At 37.5% G+C, this 20,947-nt stretch overlaps 1 protein-coding gene across 2 annotated transcripts; it reads right to left on the bottom strand.

Moving 5' to 3' along the window:
- Positions 1–9: 9 nt before the first annotated feature.
- Positions 10–19,791, bottom strand: elovl2 (ELOVL fatty acid elongase 2). Of its 2 annotated transcripts, XM_053487683.1 has the most exons (8): positions 19,580–19,791; positions 17,583–17,646; positions 14,933–15,120; positions 13,806–13,883; positions 9,949–10,120; positions 5,393–5,517; positions 3,317–3,451; positions 10–468 (listed from the first exon to the last, which is right to left on the bottom strand). In XM_053487683.1, the coding sequence occupies exons 1-8, from the start codon at positions 19,595–19,597 to the stop codon at positions 385–387; spliced, it is 864 nt and encodes a 287-aa protein (XP_053343658.1). In that variant the 5' UTR covers positions 19,598–19,791; the 3' UTR covers positions 10–384. The 2 variants fall into 2 exon arrangements, with proteins under 2 accessions (XP_053343658.1, XP_053343659.1); XM_053487684.1 differs by lacking the exons at positions 9,949–10,120; positions 13,806–13,883; positions 14,933–15,120; positions 17,583–17,646; positions 19,580–19,791 and adding an exon at positions 6,440–8,479.
- Positions 19,792–20,947: the final 1,156 nt, after the last annotated feature.

Below are 20,947 nucleotides of genomic sequence, written 5' to 3' on the forward strand. Positions count from 1 at the left end.
TTTGGAATGTGGGGGACATTGGCGAAAAAGTAGATATTTGAACCCTGAACTCTGGAGGTTAAGAGAACTATGCTAAGCCTTGAGCCACTGTGGCACTATTTTGAAAATACAACACAAAGAAATAATCTCAAATTCCTTATACAATATACAGTATTCTTTAGATTATTGACAAATGCCCAGAGTACTGCTTCTATAAGGAGGTAAAGTACAGCACTAAAACCATTAACACTGTCAGATCCTGAGAGCAACAAACAACTGCTTAATAAAAAAGGTTAAAAAAGTACTCTATACAAAACACAATTATATTATTACAATTAAAGAGGATTATCCTGCTATTAGATTAGTCAACATGAAAGGTGAATTTTAAAAAGTTATGATTTGTCATCACTGCAGCTTATGTTTGGCTCCATTAACATAGGATGAGATGCCATTTAGGTGGCCATCTTTGGCTGGCTTTCTTCTGTATGCCTTTAATAAAGAGAGTAAGAAATAAAGCAAAAGATTAACTTTTATTACATAAAATAAATATTTTAATTATCCGTCCTTAATTTGTATATTATACACTTGACATATAAAATAAATTAACATTACAAGTTTCTGCAAGTATAATTTATATACAGGGTGGGCCATTTATATGGATACACGTTAATCAAATAGGAATGGTTGGTGATATGGGGTCATGTTTTGACGTATCAAACTTATTGGGAATTTCACAAGAAAAACAACGGTGTGCTTGGTTTTAACATAACTTTATTCTTTCATGAGTTATTTACAAGTTTCTGACCACTTATAAAGCAGTTATTAGCAGTTTGCTAACTGTAGCATGGGGGATGGGTGGTCTCGTAGGGTGTCTTGTATTGAAATCTGCTGCAATGACCCAGTTACTGCGTTCACCAGACATCAACACACAATTTATATCTACTCCTTACGTGTCAGTATGTAAACTGCTAATAACTGCTTTATGAGTCGGATAAGTTGGATCCAAAATGGACGACTTGTTCCCCCTTACATATACTAATGTGCCACAAACAGGAAGTTAATATCACCAACCATTCCCATTTTATTAAGGTGTATCCATATAAATGGCCCACCCTGTATATAAAATGTGTGTGTGTATGTGTGTAAAATGTGCATGCGCACACACACACACACACACACACATTAACGGATAGACCGTTTTTAAAAATTAGCAAGAAACATTCCTAGTCACACTCACGTGAGCGCATACTAACAGGATCACTGCTGTAAGTAAAACAACAACAACAACAAAAAATAAACAGCTCCTCACCTTTGAAAACAATCGCGACAGAGAAGCGTTTGTGTGTTTATTTGGCAACATGAGAGGAGGTGGGCTGAAGGGGGGCTCGCTCGCGTTTACGGCCCCCTTCTCTCAGGTTGCCAAACAAACACACAGACTCTCTGCCTTACACAGACACAAACACACACGCGCACTCAAAAACACTGCAGGCACTAAGACCCAGCAGGGGAGACGATAGGTCTCGGCTTTACAGCTCCCCTTCTCTCAGGTTGCCAAATAAACACACAAACTTCTCTCTGTCGATCCTGTTAGTATGCGCTCACGTGAGTGTGACTAGGAATGTTCCTTGCTAATTTTCAAACGGTTTTAAAAATGGTCTCTCCGTTAATGTGTGTGTGTGCGCGCACACGTACATCACACACACACACACACAGCGTGTGTGTGTGTGTGTGTGTGTGGGTGTATTCACCCAGCAGGAGAGGTGATTACCTACAATTCTGCTGCTGCAAGAGAGAAAAACCGTTGGCTCACTTGTGATGATGTAACGCTCGTTGTTAAAACAAGAAGCGCATGCGTGAAACATGATACTCGGTGCTCGTAAACTAAGATAATGCTCGTTTTTCAAGTCAAAAATTATTAAAAATTGTTGCTCGTCTTGCGAAACACTCGTAAACTGCGTTACTCGTAATCCGAGGTTCCACTGTATATGTACTATATATATATATATATATATATATATATATGTGTATATTACACACACACACACACACACACACACACAGTGGGTAGGAAAGTATTTACCCCCTTAAATTTTTTACTGTTATATTGCAGCCATTTGTTAAAATCATTTAAGTTAATTTTTTTCCTCATTAATGTACACGCAGCTCTCCATATTGGCAGAAAAACGCAAAATTGTTAACATTTTTGCAGATTTATTAAAAAAGAAAAACTGAAATATCACATGTGCCCAAGTATTCAGACCCTTTGCTGTGACATTCGTATATTTAACTCAGGTGCTGTTCATTTTATCTGATCATTAGGAAAGCCATAAACCTGTCTATATAAGACCTTACAGCTCACAATGCATATCAGAGCAAATGAGAATCATGAGGTCAATTAACTGCCTGAAGAGCTCAGAGACAGAACTGTGGCAAGGCACAGATTTGGCCAAGGTTACAAAAAATGTCTGCTGCACTTACTGTGCTCAGAGCACAGTAGTCTCCATAATCCTTAAATCGGAGACGTTTGGGACGACCAGAACCCTTCATAGAGCTGGCCGTCCGGCCAAACTGAGCTATCCGGGGAGAAGAACCTTGGTGGGAGGTAAAAAAGAATCCAAAGATCACTGTGGCTGAGCTCCAGAGATGCAGTCAGGAGATGGGAGAAAGTTGTAGGAAGTCAACCATCACTGCCGCCCTCCACTCTGCTTTATGGCAGAGTGGCCCAAGGGGTGGGGTGTTTTTTAGCTGTAGGAACAGGACGACTGGTTGCAATCAAGGAAATGATGAATGCGGGTTAGTGCAGGGGTATTCTGGACTAAAACCTTCTCCAGAGTGCTAAGGGCCCCAAAATAGGCTGAAGGTTTACTTTCCCACAAGACGATGACCCTAAGCACACAGCTAAAATAACAAAGGAGTAGCTTCACAACAACTGTGACTGTTCTTAAATGGCCCAGCCAGAGCCCTGACTTATACCCAATTGAGCATCTCTGGAGAGACCTAAAAATGGCTGTCCACCAACATTTACCATCCAACCTGACAGAACTGGAGAGGATCCCCAAATCCAGGTGTAAAAATACTGAAAATGAGTCTGAATACTCATTGATATTTCAGTTTTTCTTTTTTAATAAATCTGCAAAAATGTCAACAATTCTGTGTTTTTCTGTCAATATGGAATGCTGTGTATACATTGAGGGGAAAAAGATAAATGATTTTAGGAAATGGTTGCAATATAACAGAGTAAAATAAAAATTTAAGGGGTCTGAATACTTTCCATACCCACTATGTGTGTATGTGTATATAAATTAGCACTTTCTACTAATTGCAATAATTTTCTTACCTGCATGTAAAAGTTGATGAACAAGATAACGAGTGTAACCATGTAACTGGACTGAAACAAAAGGCAGCCCAGAGGAAAACCACAGGGAAAAACCACTGCACTTAATGTGTGTGTTATAGTTAATATAAACTGAACCTGAAATAAAAACCATAAAAAACACAATTTTAGCCTTTTTATTAAAGATGTAATAAAAAAAGGGGGGGGGGGGGTAGTTTAAGTTCAATAAACCTACAAAAATGCAATACCTAAAAGATTCTTTAAACTAAAAATGTCATTTTATTTCTAAATTATACAGTATATACCTGTGCCCATATTTACTGAGCATCTCAGAGTAGCAAATCGCACCTAAGTGGCCAAAAATGTTCAGAATTATGCCATTTTTGGCCTACTTTCAGTACGATTAAGAGGTATTTATCAAAATTCTTAAAATTGGAAAAAAAAATTTTAAACATTGCATGCGGTGATCAATGAATAAAGAACTTGTCATACGTCATGACAGTGACTGAGATTTTACAGTTTTTCAGTAACGGTGAAGATACAGCTTTGTAACAGTGACATAATGACAGTGTCGGAAATAATAAATTAAACTCTGCTCTTACAGCACCACGAATCATGCACAGATTTATACATTTCCCAAATGCAGTGTGAAATCAATGAAAAACGAACTGCATTCAGAAGTTATAGGGATCCTCCATGGCGCACACATTAAAATAATGATATTTATATATGCATCTTATATATTTATATTCAATTATTTGAGTGTTCACAACTGTTTATTTTAGACACTTTGTTATAAGCAGCAGTTCATTACTTTATTACCACAGTGTTTCCACGTGTTTCACACTCCTCATGGGTATGTGCGGCAAATTTTGCTTTAATTATTTTTTTTACATTTTCTACCGCTAACAAACTGCTCTCATCCTATCTCCAGTTTTGTTTCTTAAAAATAACTATGATCAGATTGACAGTCCTACACAACTCTATTATAGGAGCTTTTGTGATTGGAGCAGTCTGTTTAGAATAATGTCATGCAGCCGAGTCATCTACTGTATAAGTTTTGTCTGTTTTCATAAACTTTCAAACAACTGCCGCTGATTTTAGAATTTTGATTTTTTTACCATTTAAAACAACAACAACAACAAAAACGGTCAAAACTACAGTCAGAATACTTTTCAACCTGGCTTTGGGAACTACAAGTAACAACTGACCATTAGACGTGAGAGCCTGTGCTGGGTTATGTGGTTGAAAAAAGACAAGTATGATGGAGCTAGCTTATTAAACGCTTTGTAGGCCATTAACAAGACCTTGAATTTAATTCTAAACTGAACAGAAAGACAATATAGGGATGCCAGAACAGGGGTTATTTGTTCCCCCTCTTTGTCATAACTGCTAAACTAAACAAAGATAAATTCATTGTATTTCTGTGTAACTTCTGTGTCACTTCTAGATAATGGATGGCTTTCACCAAGTTTCACTAAAGTCCTGAAGCTTTAAAACTGGCTTTGTAACCTTTTCCTGTAATTTTGATGATTATCGTTTACGGCTCATGCTAAACACTCCTGTATCGTAGAATATTTCATTTTAGGATTAGGTAATTTACTACTAATACATAAATACTGCCTATCTCTTGATCTAGTTCAATACAACCAACCACAACAATTATTGCTTAGATTATTGCCCCTTCTTAGTAAGAAAAATGTTGATTCATGCTTTAAGAACCTCATAATTAGACAACTGTTTTGCCAATTTCTTTGGCATTTCTTCCAAATCCAGAATAAGGACTCATATTCCTTCTACAATTTTAAACAACAATTAAAATTCTAAAAGGTAGCTCTTTTTGTATAGCGAAACAGCAAAACAGTCACAAAGAGTGTTACAAAACTACCTTTTATACAGTAAATGAAGGGGGTTTTTTGTGTTATTTTGGAAAGTAAACTTTCCATTAGAGTTTATACCCATGCTTCTGTGCATCTCAAAAATATGGATTAAAATTGTAAAAACATTACCTTTTAGGTTTATCAGACAAATTGTACATAAATACTTGTGGAAAAAATTAAATTGGATTATTGTACTGACCAGCTGGGCTTGTGTAAGATAGCGTTTCCACCACAAGTACTTCTGCATTGAAGGAATGGTGGACAAGCTGTAGTACGAATACATCAACACATGGATGAAGCTGTTCAGTGTGGGTCCAAAGAAACCTGCACACAAGCCATGAAGCACATCAGCCCATGTTTAAAAACCATCATTCATTCAGTGTTTCAAATAATAAATTAGATCAAGCTAAAAGGTTCACTCCACACTACTGTTATGTGGAATTTTGCGACACATTTTATATTTCAAATGCTTTGTGGCCAATTTAGAGCGGGGGGGGGCAAAAATACTGTGTAAATATGTTCTGACTGTCTGTAACTCACCTTCAGATCCCAACACTGCGTTACTATTTTAAAGTGGGTGTGCATTTAAAAATAATGCATATATAATATATATAAACAACTCACAATAAGTTACGGATATTGTTATTTACATGAGCCCTTTTCCTATTTGCTCTGAATTTGAATAAAATAAGTAAAGGTTCCCTTTGATATTACTAATAATGTATGAAAAAAAACACCATTTTCATTAGTTTAATATTTATTACCCCCAAAATTTAGGCAATAACAGGGATAGCCCCAAATTACAAAACTGGTGTTTCCACCATTTGCCGCAATGACAGCTTGACAGCGACTCACTAGCCTTATGATGTTCTGAGGCAATGCGTTCTGCCAGGTCACGTGGGGGTGGGGTATGATCATCCAGTCTCTGCTTCAACTGGTCCCAGACATGCTCTATGTGGTTCAGGTCAGGGGACATCGATGGCCAACTTCCTGAAGTCGAGCTGTGAAAATTCTGCCACGATGTGGTGGAGCATTATTATCCATGAACAGAAAATTGGGGATTTGGTGGCGGGATAAGGGGATGATAATGGGTCCTATGATGTCTTTTAGGTAAGAACGTGCAGTGAGTAAGCCATGTACAATAACCAAATCTGTTTTGCGCTGACTGGTGATGCCTGCCCAGACTGTTGCACCTCCTCCACCAAGCCAACCCTGGAAACCATGTTGACCTCATCGTATTGCTCACCTCGCCTTCTCCAGCAACGCTGCTGACACTCATCAGTGAACAGGACGGTAGACCACTGCTGCATTGTCCAGGTTACATGGTCTTGTGCCCACTGCAAACGTTCACAGCGGTGTCTTGGTGACAGTGGAGTCACCTGCAACAGTCGCCTGGCATTTAAGCCAAAGCGGTGAAGTCGGTTGTGAATGTTTTGTCTGGAAACCCTAGTACCCTTCGCATCTTGTAAACGGGCCTGCAGCTGTGTGGCAGTTGCATAACGATCTCTGAGTGCATAGGTCTTAAGGTACTGGTCATCATTGCTGTCTGTCACTCGTGGGGCTTCACTCTTGGGTCTGTCATGAACTCTGCCAGTAGTTCTGTGTCTTGATGCAAGTCTGCTGATGACACTTTGAGACACACCAAGTTCACAAGCAACATCTGACTGCCTGCCACTCACCCGAAGGCGCAACATGGCCAGGTGGCGCTGCTCGTCTGTTAAAGTGCCCCTATTATGCCTTTTCAAATATGATCTTTCATGAAGTGTGTCATGTAGCTGTACAGTATGTGAACATAAACTATCTGCACTATCTGTGACGCTTACAGTGCACGATAAATGAGGTTTTTGTCTATTTAAAAAAATCGGCTAACATTAGCATAAACAAGTCGTTAGTAAATCTATTTTTACTCTGTTACGGATCTACGTCACTCTGTAAGATATTTGCATAATGTCCGCCCATGTTCTACATCGCGAACAACTTGCCCGCCATCTTACAATTAACGTTACCACACTCTTGTAGTAATGGTGGACCAGCGCTGGCATTATTTGTTTGGATGAAAGAAGGAGAGATTGCTGTGGATCATTTTCTTTCGAAGATTTTTTAACCGGATTATCTTTGACTAGACATATTCCCCGGACTTCTCACCCTCCGTCATAACATATTCCCCGGACTTCATTAACCCCGGTGAGTGCGAACCATAATCGGTATACTTGGATAACACACATACAATAAACACGGACTTTGTACATTTTCCACTCACTCGCACACATACACATACCATTTATTATATGTAGTTTGTAAATATTGTTTATATCTTTGGTTGTTGTGCACCTTCTTCGTTTACTTTATTTAGTTTTGTATAATACACGTTTGCTTTATCTACTTGTTTGTGTTTGTCCTTTTTGCTCACTGGCCTTTTAACGCAACACCGACACAAAGATAAAAGACCTCTTGATTATTGAAGCCACGGTTAACATAAAATTAGCTGGTCATTACACGGTAAAACCGACACCATCTTTTCTATGTATTCCGACACACGCTGTAACGCTAGACCAATCATGAGGGCCGCGCCATCTGACCAATCACAGCAGTGAGGGCTTACGGAAAGGAGGGGTTTAGACAGACTGAGTCTTCGAACTGCTTCACACGAGTCGTTTACGAATCATTTAGAAATGGGGTAAAATTAAATCTATTTTTAGAGAAAACTAAAGTGTTTTTTGACCTTGCATACATGTAAACCTGTTTTAAGAGACGTATTAAGCAATATTAGCAACCTTTAAAATTGCATAATAGAGGCACTTTAAGTGACACCGTGTGTTCATGGCTGTTTGAATGATGAACTTGAAATGACTTACTGACAATACCAGCTTTTTATACCCACAGAATGTTGAAATTGATGCCACAGTGAAAAAGGTTGTCTTTTGGGATTAGCCCCAATATAAGACACATCTGTACACAATGAGACCATTACATGGAAAACACAAAATGAGGTGTGTCTGTCACTCCAATGCAATTGCCTCCCTATCCCAAAAATGTCTGAAGTGAAACAAACATTGTAGTATGACATCCACTAATATATATAATTATTAAAATAATTATATTTATGTGTGCAATTTATATATTTATATTCAATTATTTGAATGTACACAACTGTTAATTTTAGATTTCCTGTTATTAGCAGCACTTTATCACTTCATTAACATAGCATATCCCCGTGTTTCACACTCTTGTGGTGTATGTATGGCAAACTGACAGATGCCATTAATGCTTTTACAAATTGCCTCCACTCACTTCACTCACCTAGGTAAAAGTAGGGCAGAATTTTGCTTTAATTATTTCTTTACATTTTACTCCCTCCTCCGCAAGCAAAACTCTCATCCTCTCTCTAGTTATACTTTCTAAGCAAATTATGACAGTCCTACACAGCTCTATTATTGGGGCTTTAAACAATTGTGATTAGAGCAGTCATTAGGGTAACGTCATGCAGTTGAGTCACCCCTCAAAATTTTTTTATCTATGTGCATTAATCTTTCACACAACTGCCGCTTCACCATTTCACTTTTTCACCGTTTAAAACTACAAAAACCTATAAAAACTACAATACCCACTTTTGTGGCTTTTTGTGATTGTAAAAAGTGACTTTACACGCTTTCCTTGGCGCAGTCCTACTCCTCGCTGAAAGTAAGAATAGGACGCTTTATAAATAACTTTTAAGTTCTACTCTGAAGTAGGACTGTTGTCAGTCCTAAATGAACTTTTAGCCTGATTCCTATGTATGATTCAGAGATGCTTAGTAAATACAGGCCCTGATTTAACTATATAGCTAATTAATAACTTGCCAGAATACATGATTTGAGTTGTATTTCAGCTGGAAAATAATGCGTTTAAAAATTAAGCATAATATAAAATCCTGGAATTTCATTCGGGATCAAATTCAAATTTAAATTTTATTTGTCACATACACAGTCATACATAGTACGATATGCAGTAAAATGAATCTATCATTTAGTATGTATCTATCTATCTATATCTATCTATCTATGTATCTATGTATCTATCTATCTTTAACGTCATCCACCATGGACAATTCCCCTCAGACCACTAGAGGGCACCTTCACTCACTTTTGTTTCTTACTGTGTTTGTGTGCATCAGTTTTTATTGTCCTCCTAAATACCGATTTAAATTCTCTGTATGTTCATCTCTAGGAGACAGGATGCTTCTCCCACCTGAGCGGTATGATGGTGACATAGCTATATGCTGTTATTACTTGTGTAGAATTTTTAGTTAATGTTGTACTTTCATGCATTTGGAAATTGTTCCCAATGACAAACCAGTCATGAGAATGTCCACAATTTTGTTTTCTGAGATCTTGGCTGATTTATTTTGATATTTCCATGGTTCCACAAATACACCTCCAACTGACTGAAGTAGATTATCTTTAAAGTCAGAGGTTTTTAATGTTATAACATTATTTTATGGAGTTTAGCGAGATGTTTATAGGCACAGTAACATAACAAGAATGTATGTAAAATTCTGACCAACTGAAATTCTGATATAGTGCACTTTACACGTAAAATAAATCTGTCAGTAAACAGATGGAAAAATTACTTGTCGTGAAAAAGTAGATGTCCTAACCAACTTGTCAAAACTATAGTTTGTTAACATGAAATCTGTAGAGTGTTATAAAAAAATGTGTTATCTGTTAAAACCTAAGCGTATGTAACATTCCAACTTCAACATAATTGTATACTTACTCTGTCCACAGGGAATCCAGTTAAGAACACACCACCAGATATTAAACATTGATGCATGGTGATATACATGCAAAAATGTGATCTGATTGTTCTTCTTTCTTAGTACAAAGAAGATTGTATCAAGAAACTCAATCAGCTTAGAGAAGTAGTACCACCACAACACTTTTGCTACCTGGCAAGACAAAAAAAAATTGTCAGAGGAAAAACAGTGGTACAGTAAATTGCTCAAATACAATAACATGAAGCCTTAACCAAATATCAAAAAGATTCTGTAAATATATAATAATTAAATATGTTGTGTACCATGTCTGAATAAAACATCAATTTGGACATTCACTTGACTGGAGCATCATTTTATAGTGTTATAGTTGTTGCTACATTTATTTTTAAATGTTACTCAGAATTGCATTAATCCAAATTTAAATTGTTATGCTATTTTGTATTTTTTCACAAGCCTGACACAATGCACAAAAATAATAATGTAGAAATTTCCCCATCCCTCTAACCCAGCAACCCTGAGTGACTGAGGATCATTTATTACATATTGACTTACAAACATGATGGTAAAAAACAACATGAAACAAAAATGCAGAAGATAGTGACGCTGTTCAAGCTCCTGTTTCTATGAAGCTGGATTTAAATTACTTTACATACATTATTGTCTAAAATCTTGTATTGATTACAGGGCAGTTAATAATAATAATAATAATAATAATAATACATTGTATTTCATGGACTCTCTGGTTACACTATAGGTCACATCCATAAAAGAACGCAACATCATACAACCAAATCTGGTGAAATGCAGTTCAGAGTGAGTAGGGCAATTTTTTTGTAAAGTTGTAAATCTGGTAATGGGGTCAGACAAAGCACATGCATACTACTCGTATATCAAGCCCTTGCTTGTTTATTAAGTTTAAAATTGATTTAAAAAAAATGCTCATCTTGCAAAATGCTCACAGACCAAGTTACTCACAATCCAAAGTTTCTTAGCTCTAGTGATAAAAGCTTTGTGCTATTTGAGAATATTTTTTGTCATCCATGTGTTGAGGTCATGAACACTAGAAGAGTAAAAGTGGACTGCATACACAGAGAAAGCTGCTTATCAACAGCATAACAATAAAAATGGCATTAGATATGGCCAAGAGGGAGAAGATGAAAAATGTAGCCCCAACACTGATTCTTGCGGGATTCTGTGGCAGACTGTTAAGCCCTCATACCTAGACAAGATTTGTCCAATTAAAAAAAGGACATCAATGAGGTATGTAGTAAATTGCTGATACACTGTGACATGAACTCCAATGCTAGCTAGGCATTCCAGAAGTATTTGATGAGAGATTCTAAGGCACTGAGATCAAATTGGATGAGGATGGAGTAGACCAGAGTCTGTGGCACAAAGGTCGTCATTGGTGATCTCAACAACAGAGGTTTCTGTTGGGGTTTAAAAACCTGATTTAAATTGTTTATAGAGATTATTGGTTTCAAGTGAGAGACATGACTACCTTTTAGACATGAAAATAGGTAGTTATTCATTCATTGGGTTCTAAAGTTTATTCAAGACAGGTCTAACAATGGCTTAAGGTTAAGCTATAGCAAGAGTGTTTATGTAGTGAAGTATATGTTAAGAAAACAACTTTTTATGTTTAAAACAAGCAGCAAAATAATAAGACAATTTGTGTTTTCAAAGCTTTTAAGGTGATGAGAACAGAGGATAGACAGTTATTGTATTAATCCATTAAGTGTTCATAATAGGAAGTAGAAACAGGAGCAGAATTAGAGTTATTTAAATAGATTAGCAAGTGTCAAACAGCACAACTTTGTAGTCTGAGATGGTTAGTTCAACTGTAGTAATATTATGTGGTGTGAGTCCTGATCAGCAGCCTAAGTATAGAGTATGCCACTTCATGTTCGGGGGAAAATAAACTGATTGAGACCAAAACTGTCTAGCATGACATGTTAAATCTTTGGTGAGCATACTTGCAATTTTATCAAAACGAACAACAATCCCCTATTAAAATGATATCGGAAGACACTGCAATTCAACAAGAGTCCAAACAAAATAAGAGAGTTAAAAAAAGAGGAGAGTTCCATAAAAAAATATGACTTTGAAGGTCTGTACACAATACTAATAACAGGTACTGATCCATGGAGTTGAACAGCTATTAACTCAAATGTTGAATGATGAGGCAGGGGCAATGGGGTTAATTTTGTAATCTCGCGACAGACCATTGTGAGGTTGCCTCTTTTGTCGGAGCAATGTGATTTGCATGTCTAAACAAACCCATCTGCCAGGTTTCTGTGAGAATTCATAAAGTCTTAAAGTCCAATTTATGATTCATGACAAGTTGTTACCAAAAGGATCTTTGTTCTTGATTAAACGAGTATGAATGAGAGTATTGTGAGTACCCAGTCTCAAGTAGAAAACACTTCTAACTAGTCTAACTAGTATAAACTCCCCACACAGTTGCATTAGCCATCTGCTCCAGACCAGCATCCAACAGAAGGCACTTCTACAGCACCTAAATCAGGGCCTCCAAGCAATGTGTGGAGGCACAGCAAGCATACTTCGTTCCCAACCCAGAGGAAGCGAACAACTACAACCTGCTAAAGAAGCAATTTTAGCTCGCTGTGGCCTCTTTAGTGCCCAGGCACCCAACAAGAAGTCACTGAGAGGGTCGTGATTGACTAGTTTATATGCTCCCATCCCCACAAAAAATGAAAATCTGTGGACATGAAAGCCCTCTCCTTCCTGTTAAAAATGGTGGGTAAGCTTGAGTGTGTGCTAAACATGCTTACTTCATCCCACATCTGTCAAGAACTGAAGGTACTCCCACGTCTGCTGGAGCGCCCACCGAACCCGAACCAACCAGATGCACCACCATCCTAAGGCTTTGGGCTGACGACCAGAGCGATGACGATGCTAACCCAGTTCCCTCCTCATCATCCCAGCTGATCCGCAGCCATACAGGCCTCTCCTGATTACATGTGTACGGCGAGATCGGAAAGAGGTCCCTAGTAGCCCTTTTTATTGTGGAGGACTGAAAGGGAAAACATTCTAATCACTGCTGGTGTAGTGCCTAACTTGCCTGCTCCTCTCCTCCTAGGGTGATACTGGCCAGGACTGTTAGAAGCAGAAGAAACCCCAAAAAGTGGATGGCAAGGGCTAAGGACATCAAACCTTTTATCACCTGCTTTTTCCTCTCATCGCATGATTACTTGATCTAAATCGTGCACAGGGCCAGAGCACAACATCGCAAGCAGATGGCTTCTGCAGACGACAAACATTCTTCTCACTGGCCCCAGAAGAGATCGAGACTGTGGCGGGGTGCTGTGACAGGTGCTGGGTCCGACTGTGCTTCAACTACCGCCTCTGGTTCCTTGTCTTCACTCTCTGTCAACAGCGACCTTTCCCTGGTTTGGGAAGTCCGCTGCCAACTTCTGTATCCAAGGAACCGTACTTTCTGCAACTTCCTTACTTTCAGCTCCCCTCTCTTTTTCCCACTTACTTTTGTTTTGAGTCTGTGTGCTGTTTTCCCTGCTCAATGCATTAGATTCTCAGAAGGCACATTAAACATACATTTAATACTGATCTTAAATACCGCTTTGAAAGTAATTGAACCAACGCTGAGAATAATATGCATCAAGATCACCACAACTAATGAGAGCTTTGCAATAACATACTTCTAAAATCAATGTATGTAGAGAAGTTTTAAAGGCAACTTTGCAAAATTTGATTCTTTGTTTTAATGAGACAACCCTCAGAAACAGTATTGTGCAAAACGTGATAAATTGGTTATTATAGCTAATTGATATTAAAAACTAATGCTCATAGCAGACTTGTGGTTTTTCTCACTTACCCTGATGTCACCCTCTCCTGCATCAAACAGACCTTGACATTTCAGTTTGTAGCCTGCAGACCAGCTTGCTGAAATAAGCTACCAAATTTACACACAACCACAAACAGAGAGAGAGAGAGAGAGAGAGAGAGAGAGAGACTTAAGCATTCTTAACAAGTGCTAAAAATGTTAAGCATGTAATAGAAAAAAGTATAGAACATAAAGAGGGAATGCCTTTCTTTTTCATTTGTTACATCACTTTTTTATATTTGCCATATAAACATAATGCTAGTCTATGTATACGTCTTGTGTGATGCTGTCATTCTATCATCCAAGTGTATAAGCAATTATTATCAGATATAATTACATTTGTCTAACTATGGTTTTATCGTCTTCACTGATTTTATCTCCAATTTAGTCGCATCCAATTCCTCCCGGTCACTAGGGGGCTCCACAAGGGCTCCTACTACCAGTCTGGGAGGGCTGAAGGCTATCAGGCGTCTCCTCCAAACCACATGAGGGGATAGTGTAACACACTCAGAGGGCAGCTTTATCCGCTCCTTTTGCTTGCGTGTGCTCATAGACGCCCATGATTTGACTGTAGATGCATGAGGCAGCATATTGTGCATCTATGTCCCACCCCGCTAAGACATGGAACCTCAGCTGTGAGAGGCTACAGCATCACCTGGGAATTGAACCAGTAATCTCCAAATGATATAGCGAGCCTTACCACTCTGTCACTCGAGGGCCTTGTCTAGGAAAAAATTATTTAGCCTTGTTTAATCATTTAAATAAAATATTCCTGTTATTATGGACAACACTCTCTCCCTCTCTCTTATTGTCAGTCTTGTCACTCTTGCTTTCTCCAATTCTTAAAAAAAAAAATCCATTATTTGTCACATGTACCTCATAGCACAGTGGAATAATTTTTTTCGCAGTTAGGAAGCTGGGGTCAGCCAGGATACAGAGCTCCTGAAGCAGAACCTTGCTCAAGGTGGAACCCTGCGGATGCTGGGTTTCGAAGTCCGTAACCCCCTTCCAACCAGTACTAAAGTAACTGCCCTGGTTCTCTTATTCATTCTAGTGCTTCTAGTTGCATTCTCATCCTTTATTATTTTTGGGTTTTTAGCTCTGTCTCTTTCTCTTACCTCCACTAGCATGTAGAAGGACAGCATGGTGACCCCAAAGTTGTACAATAACAATACATTCTTCAGAGAGTAAGCTGGCTTGTCCTTCATGTACTTTGGTCCTATATAGACTATCAGGAGGTAGATGAAGGTGAGGACCAGAGTGGGTGTGCAGGAGTCCAGTAGCAGCCAACCTCGTACTCTTGGATCTACCAATAAACAAATACTTTTTATAATAATTATTATAAGAACACCATTATTATTAGAATAAAACATTCATCTAGCTACAGTTATGTTCAACTGTAATCAGAACTACAAAATAACAGAAATTTTACACTTTTTTAAAACATATTTTGTTTCCTGTTCTTTAACACAGAGTTATTGTGTTATGAGTTACTGTTATTCTTTACATGTGGTAATGCTGATTTGCCAATTTCAATGGTTCTGTTGCATCCCGACAACGGAAAAGAATAGCTTTTTATAGTGTAAATTAATAGAATTCTCTAGCACCATAAGACCTTAGAGGCCTGGAGGTGTTCTGAGTTTTCATGTCAGGCCAAACTTGTAGTGTTGTTCTGTATTCCTTACATTGCTATAATATTCTTTGTAAACAGTAAATCTCAGATGTACTTGAGAGTCACAACTTATAACATAAGCAGTCACGGGTCTGTTAAACATGAAACATTAGAGATTTAACTCAGTAGTGGAAATAATACGTCTGTTGTTGACCAGCTGATTTTCTTTTTTCAATTGCTATGTTAATTAATAGCCTAAAATCTTAGGAGTAACTAGAAGCTTTTATGTTATTTATATCCCTGTGTGGTAATGTTTAAGAGAGTATGAATAGGGGACATGTTAAGTAAGAATAAATATTAAAACCTTAAAGCATGAACTTGGAAACTACTGTAGCACAGATCTACTGTAATAAGAATGACCCTTTTCCCCCACAAATGGCATTCTTCCTGGATTTATATCATTAAAAAGGTTTAGATGGTTATATAACTTCTAACACACTTAGCTTTGAAAGGACATAATAGTCCTAAATACAGGACTTTTATGTCCTAAATCTCTGATTTAGCAGAGCTTTTGAGGTGGCCAAATTTGCATAAAAATGTACAATAGAAGTCAGAAGTTTACATACAATTAGATATTGTATTTAGGTATTTAAATTAAAACTCTTTTTTTATCTACTCCCCGGACATCATATTAACAAACCATAGTTTGGAAAGTCAGTTGGGACATTTACTTTATTTACACGTGCTTACAGGTAAACTATTTAACTTATATTTTACTCTATTACAATTCCAAAGGGTCAGAATTTACATACATTTAGTGGACTGTGGCTTTAAACAACTTAGAAAATTCCATACAAGTTTAAACCTTCAAATCTTCAAACCCAGTGCCCCATTTTTGACATCAAGGGAGAATAAAAAAAAAATCAACTAAGACCTCTGTTAGTCAAGACAAGTTTCATTTATCCTTCGGAACAATTTTCAAAGACCTGAAGCCACAAGCCACAATGGGACCACACAACCATCATACTGGTCAGTATGGTCAGTATTTTTCGCGAAACCTACATCAATGCCAGAACAACAGTAAATGACAATTGACACACTGGAAGAAACAGGTGCAACGTATCTATATCCATAGTAAAATGTATGCTATATTGACATAACCTGAAAGCAAGAATTCATTGCTCCAAAACCTCAATGGAAAGCCAGACTATAGTTTGCAGCTGCACATGGGACAAAGATCTTAAACTGTCCTCTGGTCTGATAAAACAAAAATTTAATTGTTTGGCCATATTAATCATCATTATGTCTGGAGGAAAATTAAAGATGCTTGCACACTGAAGAACAACATCCCAAAAATTAAGCACGGGTAAAGCATCAACTTCTGCGATGCATTGCTGCAGGACAGACTGCTGCACATCACAAAATATATGGCATTATAATGAAGGAAGATTATGTGGATCTATTGAAGCAACATCTAAAGTCATTAGTCAGAAAGCTCAAGCTTGGTCACAAACAGTTCATTAAAATGTACAATGATCCAAAGTATATGTCAAAATTTGTGGCAAAATGTCTTAAGGATAACAAAGTTAATTTACACAAAAGCCTGACTTTAATCCTATAGAAAATTTGTGGGCAGAACTGAAAAAGCAGTTACACCAGTTCTGTAAGGAGGAATGGGATAAAATTCCAGTAAATATTGTTACAAGGTTGTCAGGAGCTACCTGAAACGTTTGACCCAAGTTAAACAATGTACAGCCAATGCCGCCAAATACTAACTAGGTGTATGTAACTTCTGCAACACTGGAAATGTAATGAAAGAAATAAAAACTGAAAGCAATCTCTGTACTATTATTCTGACATTTCACATTCTTAACATAAAATAATAATCCCTAACTGACCTAAGATAGTTTCACAAAACGTTCATTAGGATTAAAATGTCAGGAATTAAAAAAAAAAAAAGAGTTTAAATGTATTTGGTTTAAGTTTATGTAAACTGCTGAGTTCAACTGTATAATGGTATTGCAGTGGATATAAATTTAGTAAATTGGCATACTAAATAAGGAAGGTTAAAGAAACTGTTACAAGAAGTCAGAGGTGAAAGGTATTTATATTACTGAAAATGAACAGATAATAAAAAGAGACAAAAAATCACAAACCTCTTTCTCCAAATAGTTTATCCACTGCAGAATTTAACCATGTGTCAATGGCAAAGAAATGGTTCTGAAATGCATAAAAAGTAAAAAGAAATGCGTGGGAATTGCTGATAGGTTGTCTTGGATGTTTCTAATCTTCCAATAATAAAAATATGCTGGCCAGAGGAAAAACTCTAAAAACTTCACTGGAGATCCGTTGTGTATAAGCAACACTGACATTAAACATTCTATAACAGTGATGTATAGGGTGTAAAAGTAAATTACCATTTATTGTACAGTTGACCAATTGTAAATCATTTTTAAAGCCGTTATTTTCTGTTCGATCTATATTTTTTATGAACATCCTCAGTTGGTCATGTTTAGTCAAACAACAAAAAAGCAGATAATAAGTAACACAAATGGTCTGCACATCAATTTTATAGGTCGGTGCCCAGTTCTTTCTCTCTCTCTCTCTCTCTCTCTCTTTCTCTCTCAGGCATGCACACACAGAGAGCTTTTCCTCTGAGTGGCCATTTTAAAACAGTGCCACATTGTCCTTCTAAGAACCTTACTGTTCATTGATTGGGCACAATAAAAGGTATATGGTGACAAAGAGTGGATAGGGTGACCTTGTTCGAACTGACAAAAAGGAGGCAGTATGAACTAGTAGGAACTATGTAGTTCCATTAAGTCAAAGAGGAGATCTGAGAACATACATAACCCTTGGAAGATCTGGTTGTTTTTTTGCATGTTTACAGTCTACTTTATAATTCATGGGGACTTTACCCATGGCGTAGTGTTGGTGCTGCATAAGCTGGTTAAAGTATTTTAGAAGAGATGTATTTACTGCTGATTTCATGGGAATTTTACACCCAGCAGTCTCTAGTGTTTACACTGAATGATGCAAAATACATCCTGTGTGAGGAGTGTCTGCATGCTAAAACACCTTGTGGATAAGATCTGTTCACTTTTGATGAGCTTGTCCCCTGAAAGTCTCAAATTCCTTTGGCTGACAAGAATGGAATTCAATGTGGTCCTCTGCTCTTCTAACCCATGTGTCTTAATGTTTAATGTTTGATATTTTCTGCTCAGTAGGCATGATTATAAGGAATGCTCAGTTTATGCTCATTTTCTGCTCAGTAGGCAAGAATTATAAGGCATGATTATCTGATGCATGGAAAATATATATTCATAATAAGAACTACTACAACTTTGGAGACATGGTAATAGAATGGTAAGAAATGGTAATATAGAAAAAATAATTTCATTAATTAATTTGTTCATCTTCAGCAACTGTTTTATCTTGGTTAGGGTCACAGTCGATCTAGAGATTATCCTAAAACACTTTGACACAAGTCAGGAATGCTTACTAGATGGGACACCAGACCAACACAGAGCACTACTGTATGTGCACATTCATTTAAACTTGGTGGCAAAATGGGAGGAAAACTAAAACCCATATGGACACACAACAGATGATGTAATCAGGTGACTCTGGAGCTGTGAGGGACCAATGTCACCTGTTACTCCAATATGATGCTAACACGAGCTTGTAGATTATGTAAATTCCCTGGTTTTGTAGTCACACCAATGGCCAACTTTACATATTTCCTATTATGTGGTAACCAAGTGAAAAGATTTACCACATAAAGCACACACATTAATTTATTAAAGATAATTAATTTTAGGTTGATTCTTCTGACTGCATATACATAAACTTTCACATTATAGTAAAATATTTTAAATATAAATGTTATTTTTAAAAGGCCCATGTAATGCAGTCATTAAGTTAGAAAACCGCTCAAGTATATGGAACTGCCTCACCTAAAATATTAAGTAATTTGGACTGTGTACGATCAGTACATAATAATCTTGCAAAATGTAATATAATTAATATTAAAGATCCTAATGATATATTTCCTAGCATGACACCTGACTTAAGACAATCGGCATGCATAACTCAAAGTAGCAGAATCGATCGGCAACGGCAAATATTACACTTGCAAGTCACTCTTTCCTACCTTTACAATAAAATCCATGTCGATGGATCTTTTAGACCACAAAACGGTGCCTCTTAATGTAACTGGATGTCGCTCTTAAGGGTGCTCCTATATCTCTCCTCCGTGGTTGTGACATGCGCTTGCAGTGCTGCGGGATATTAGGTGTGGTGGGCGGGGCGACTGAATCAGAGGTCTTTAGTGGGTACGATGACGTTTTCTGGGAGGAAATACTGGGACACTAAACATTTACCCAATCCATGCTCCTCGCTTTATATGGTTCCGTGTATAAACTCTGATTCCAGTGTATAACACAACATGAAAACTATAACAATAGATAGAATTGCTCATGTGGAAATAGCTCGTGACTACCCTACCATACCGTGGTGATTAAAAAAAAATGCGCTAGTAATTAAAGCAATTAGTTCTCATCTTCAGTTCTCATATATATATATATATATATATATATATATATATATATATATATATATATAACTTGCATGTAGCGTGCAAAGAATACGTTAAGAATATAACCCTATAATCCTGGTCTGATGTCGAATCCTAAAATGATCATTTTTGGAACAATTACGCAATACATCACTTAATCTATTTCTCATTCAGCAATTGAAACAAATGTAATTAAAATAGGCTATTAAGTTCTATACAGTACGTGTCTGAATCTCCATGAACCGGAGCCTCCAGCGCGAGCATGCGCACATCCAAGGTCGCGATTATTGGCATAAGTCCATTGGGCCGCGCGCGTGAATGGCTACAGAGCGGTGGGCTGATGGTGGATAATGTGGGGTGACGCTGCTCATGCTTTCTGGTTGGTCGTCCTACAGAAGAGGGGTGCGCGTGCCAAGAAAACCGATAAGAACACACTGGTGAACGGACGGGGTTAAAGGCTGCCCGGGTTTGATTACATTATCGTTCTCAGTCTTCTCATAGGTGACTCGCAAACCACTTTTGTCATCGCGCATTCACTCTTGTATTTGTATTTTCACAGTTAATAACTAAGGCATTTTGGAAATATATTATTAAATTTTAAAGAAAACAAAAGAAGAAATCAACACCGCAAGCGTTGAAATAGCCGTGATTCAGAAGCGTGTCTATCTGAGTGTGTGTGTCTGCGCGCTCTGATGCGTACGTGCCTGTGTGCGTGCGCGAGCGAAGGGGCAGCACCTCTGTCACCTCTGCTCCACTTTTTGCTTCCTAGAGAGACAAATGGCCTACATTACGCATGGCTAAGCAAGCTGATGAACTTTCTGATTTAACATGCCTGTATAAATGTCTCCATATCCTATGGATGTTGATTGAATATTGTTGGTCCACATTAAATATTTTCTCATGTTTGCAGTTTACAGGGCACCAAATATACACACATTGCCCCAA

The sequence above is a fragment of the Clarias gariepinus genome, chromosome 26 (assembly GCF_024256425.1).
Source record: "Clarias gariepinus isolate MV-2021 ecotype Netherlands chromosome 26, CGAR_prim_01v2, whole genome shotgun sequence".
NCBI lineage: Eukaryota > Metazoa > Chordata > Actinopteri > Siluriformes > Clariidae > Clarias > Clarias gariepinus.

Coding starts and splice junctions, on each gene's coding strand:
- elovl2 (XM_053487683.1), bottom strand. Junction 13,884..14,932: donor CCTTCTACATGCTAGTGGAG/GTAAGAGAAAGA, acceptor TAAATTTGGTAG/CTTATTTCAGCAAGCTGGTC. Junction 10,121..13,805: donor CAGGAGAGGGTGACATCAGG/GTAAGTGAGAAA, acceptor TTGTCTTGCCAG/GTAGCAAAAGTGTTGTGGTG.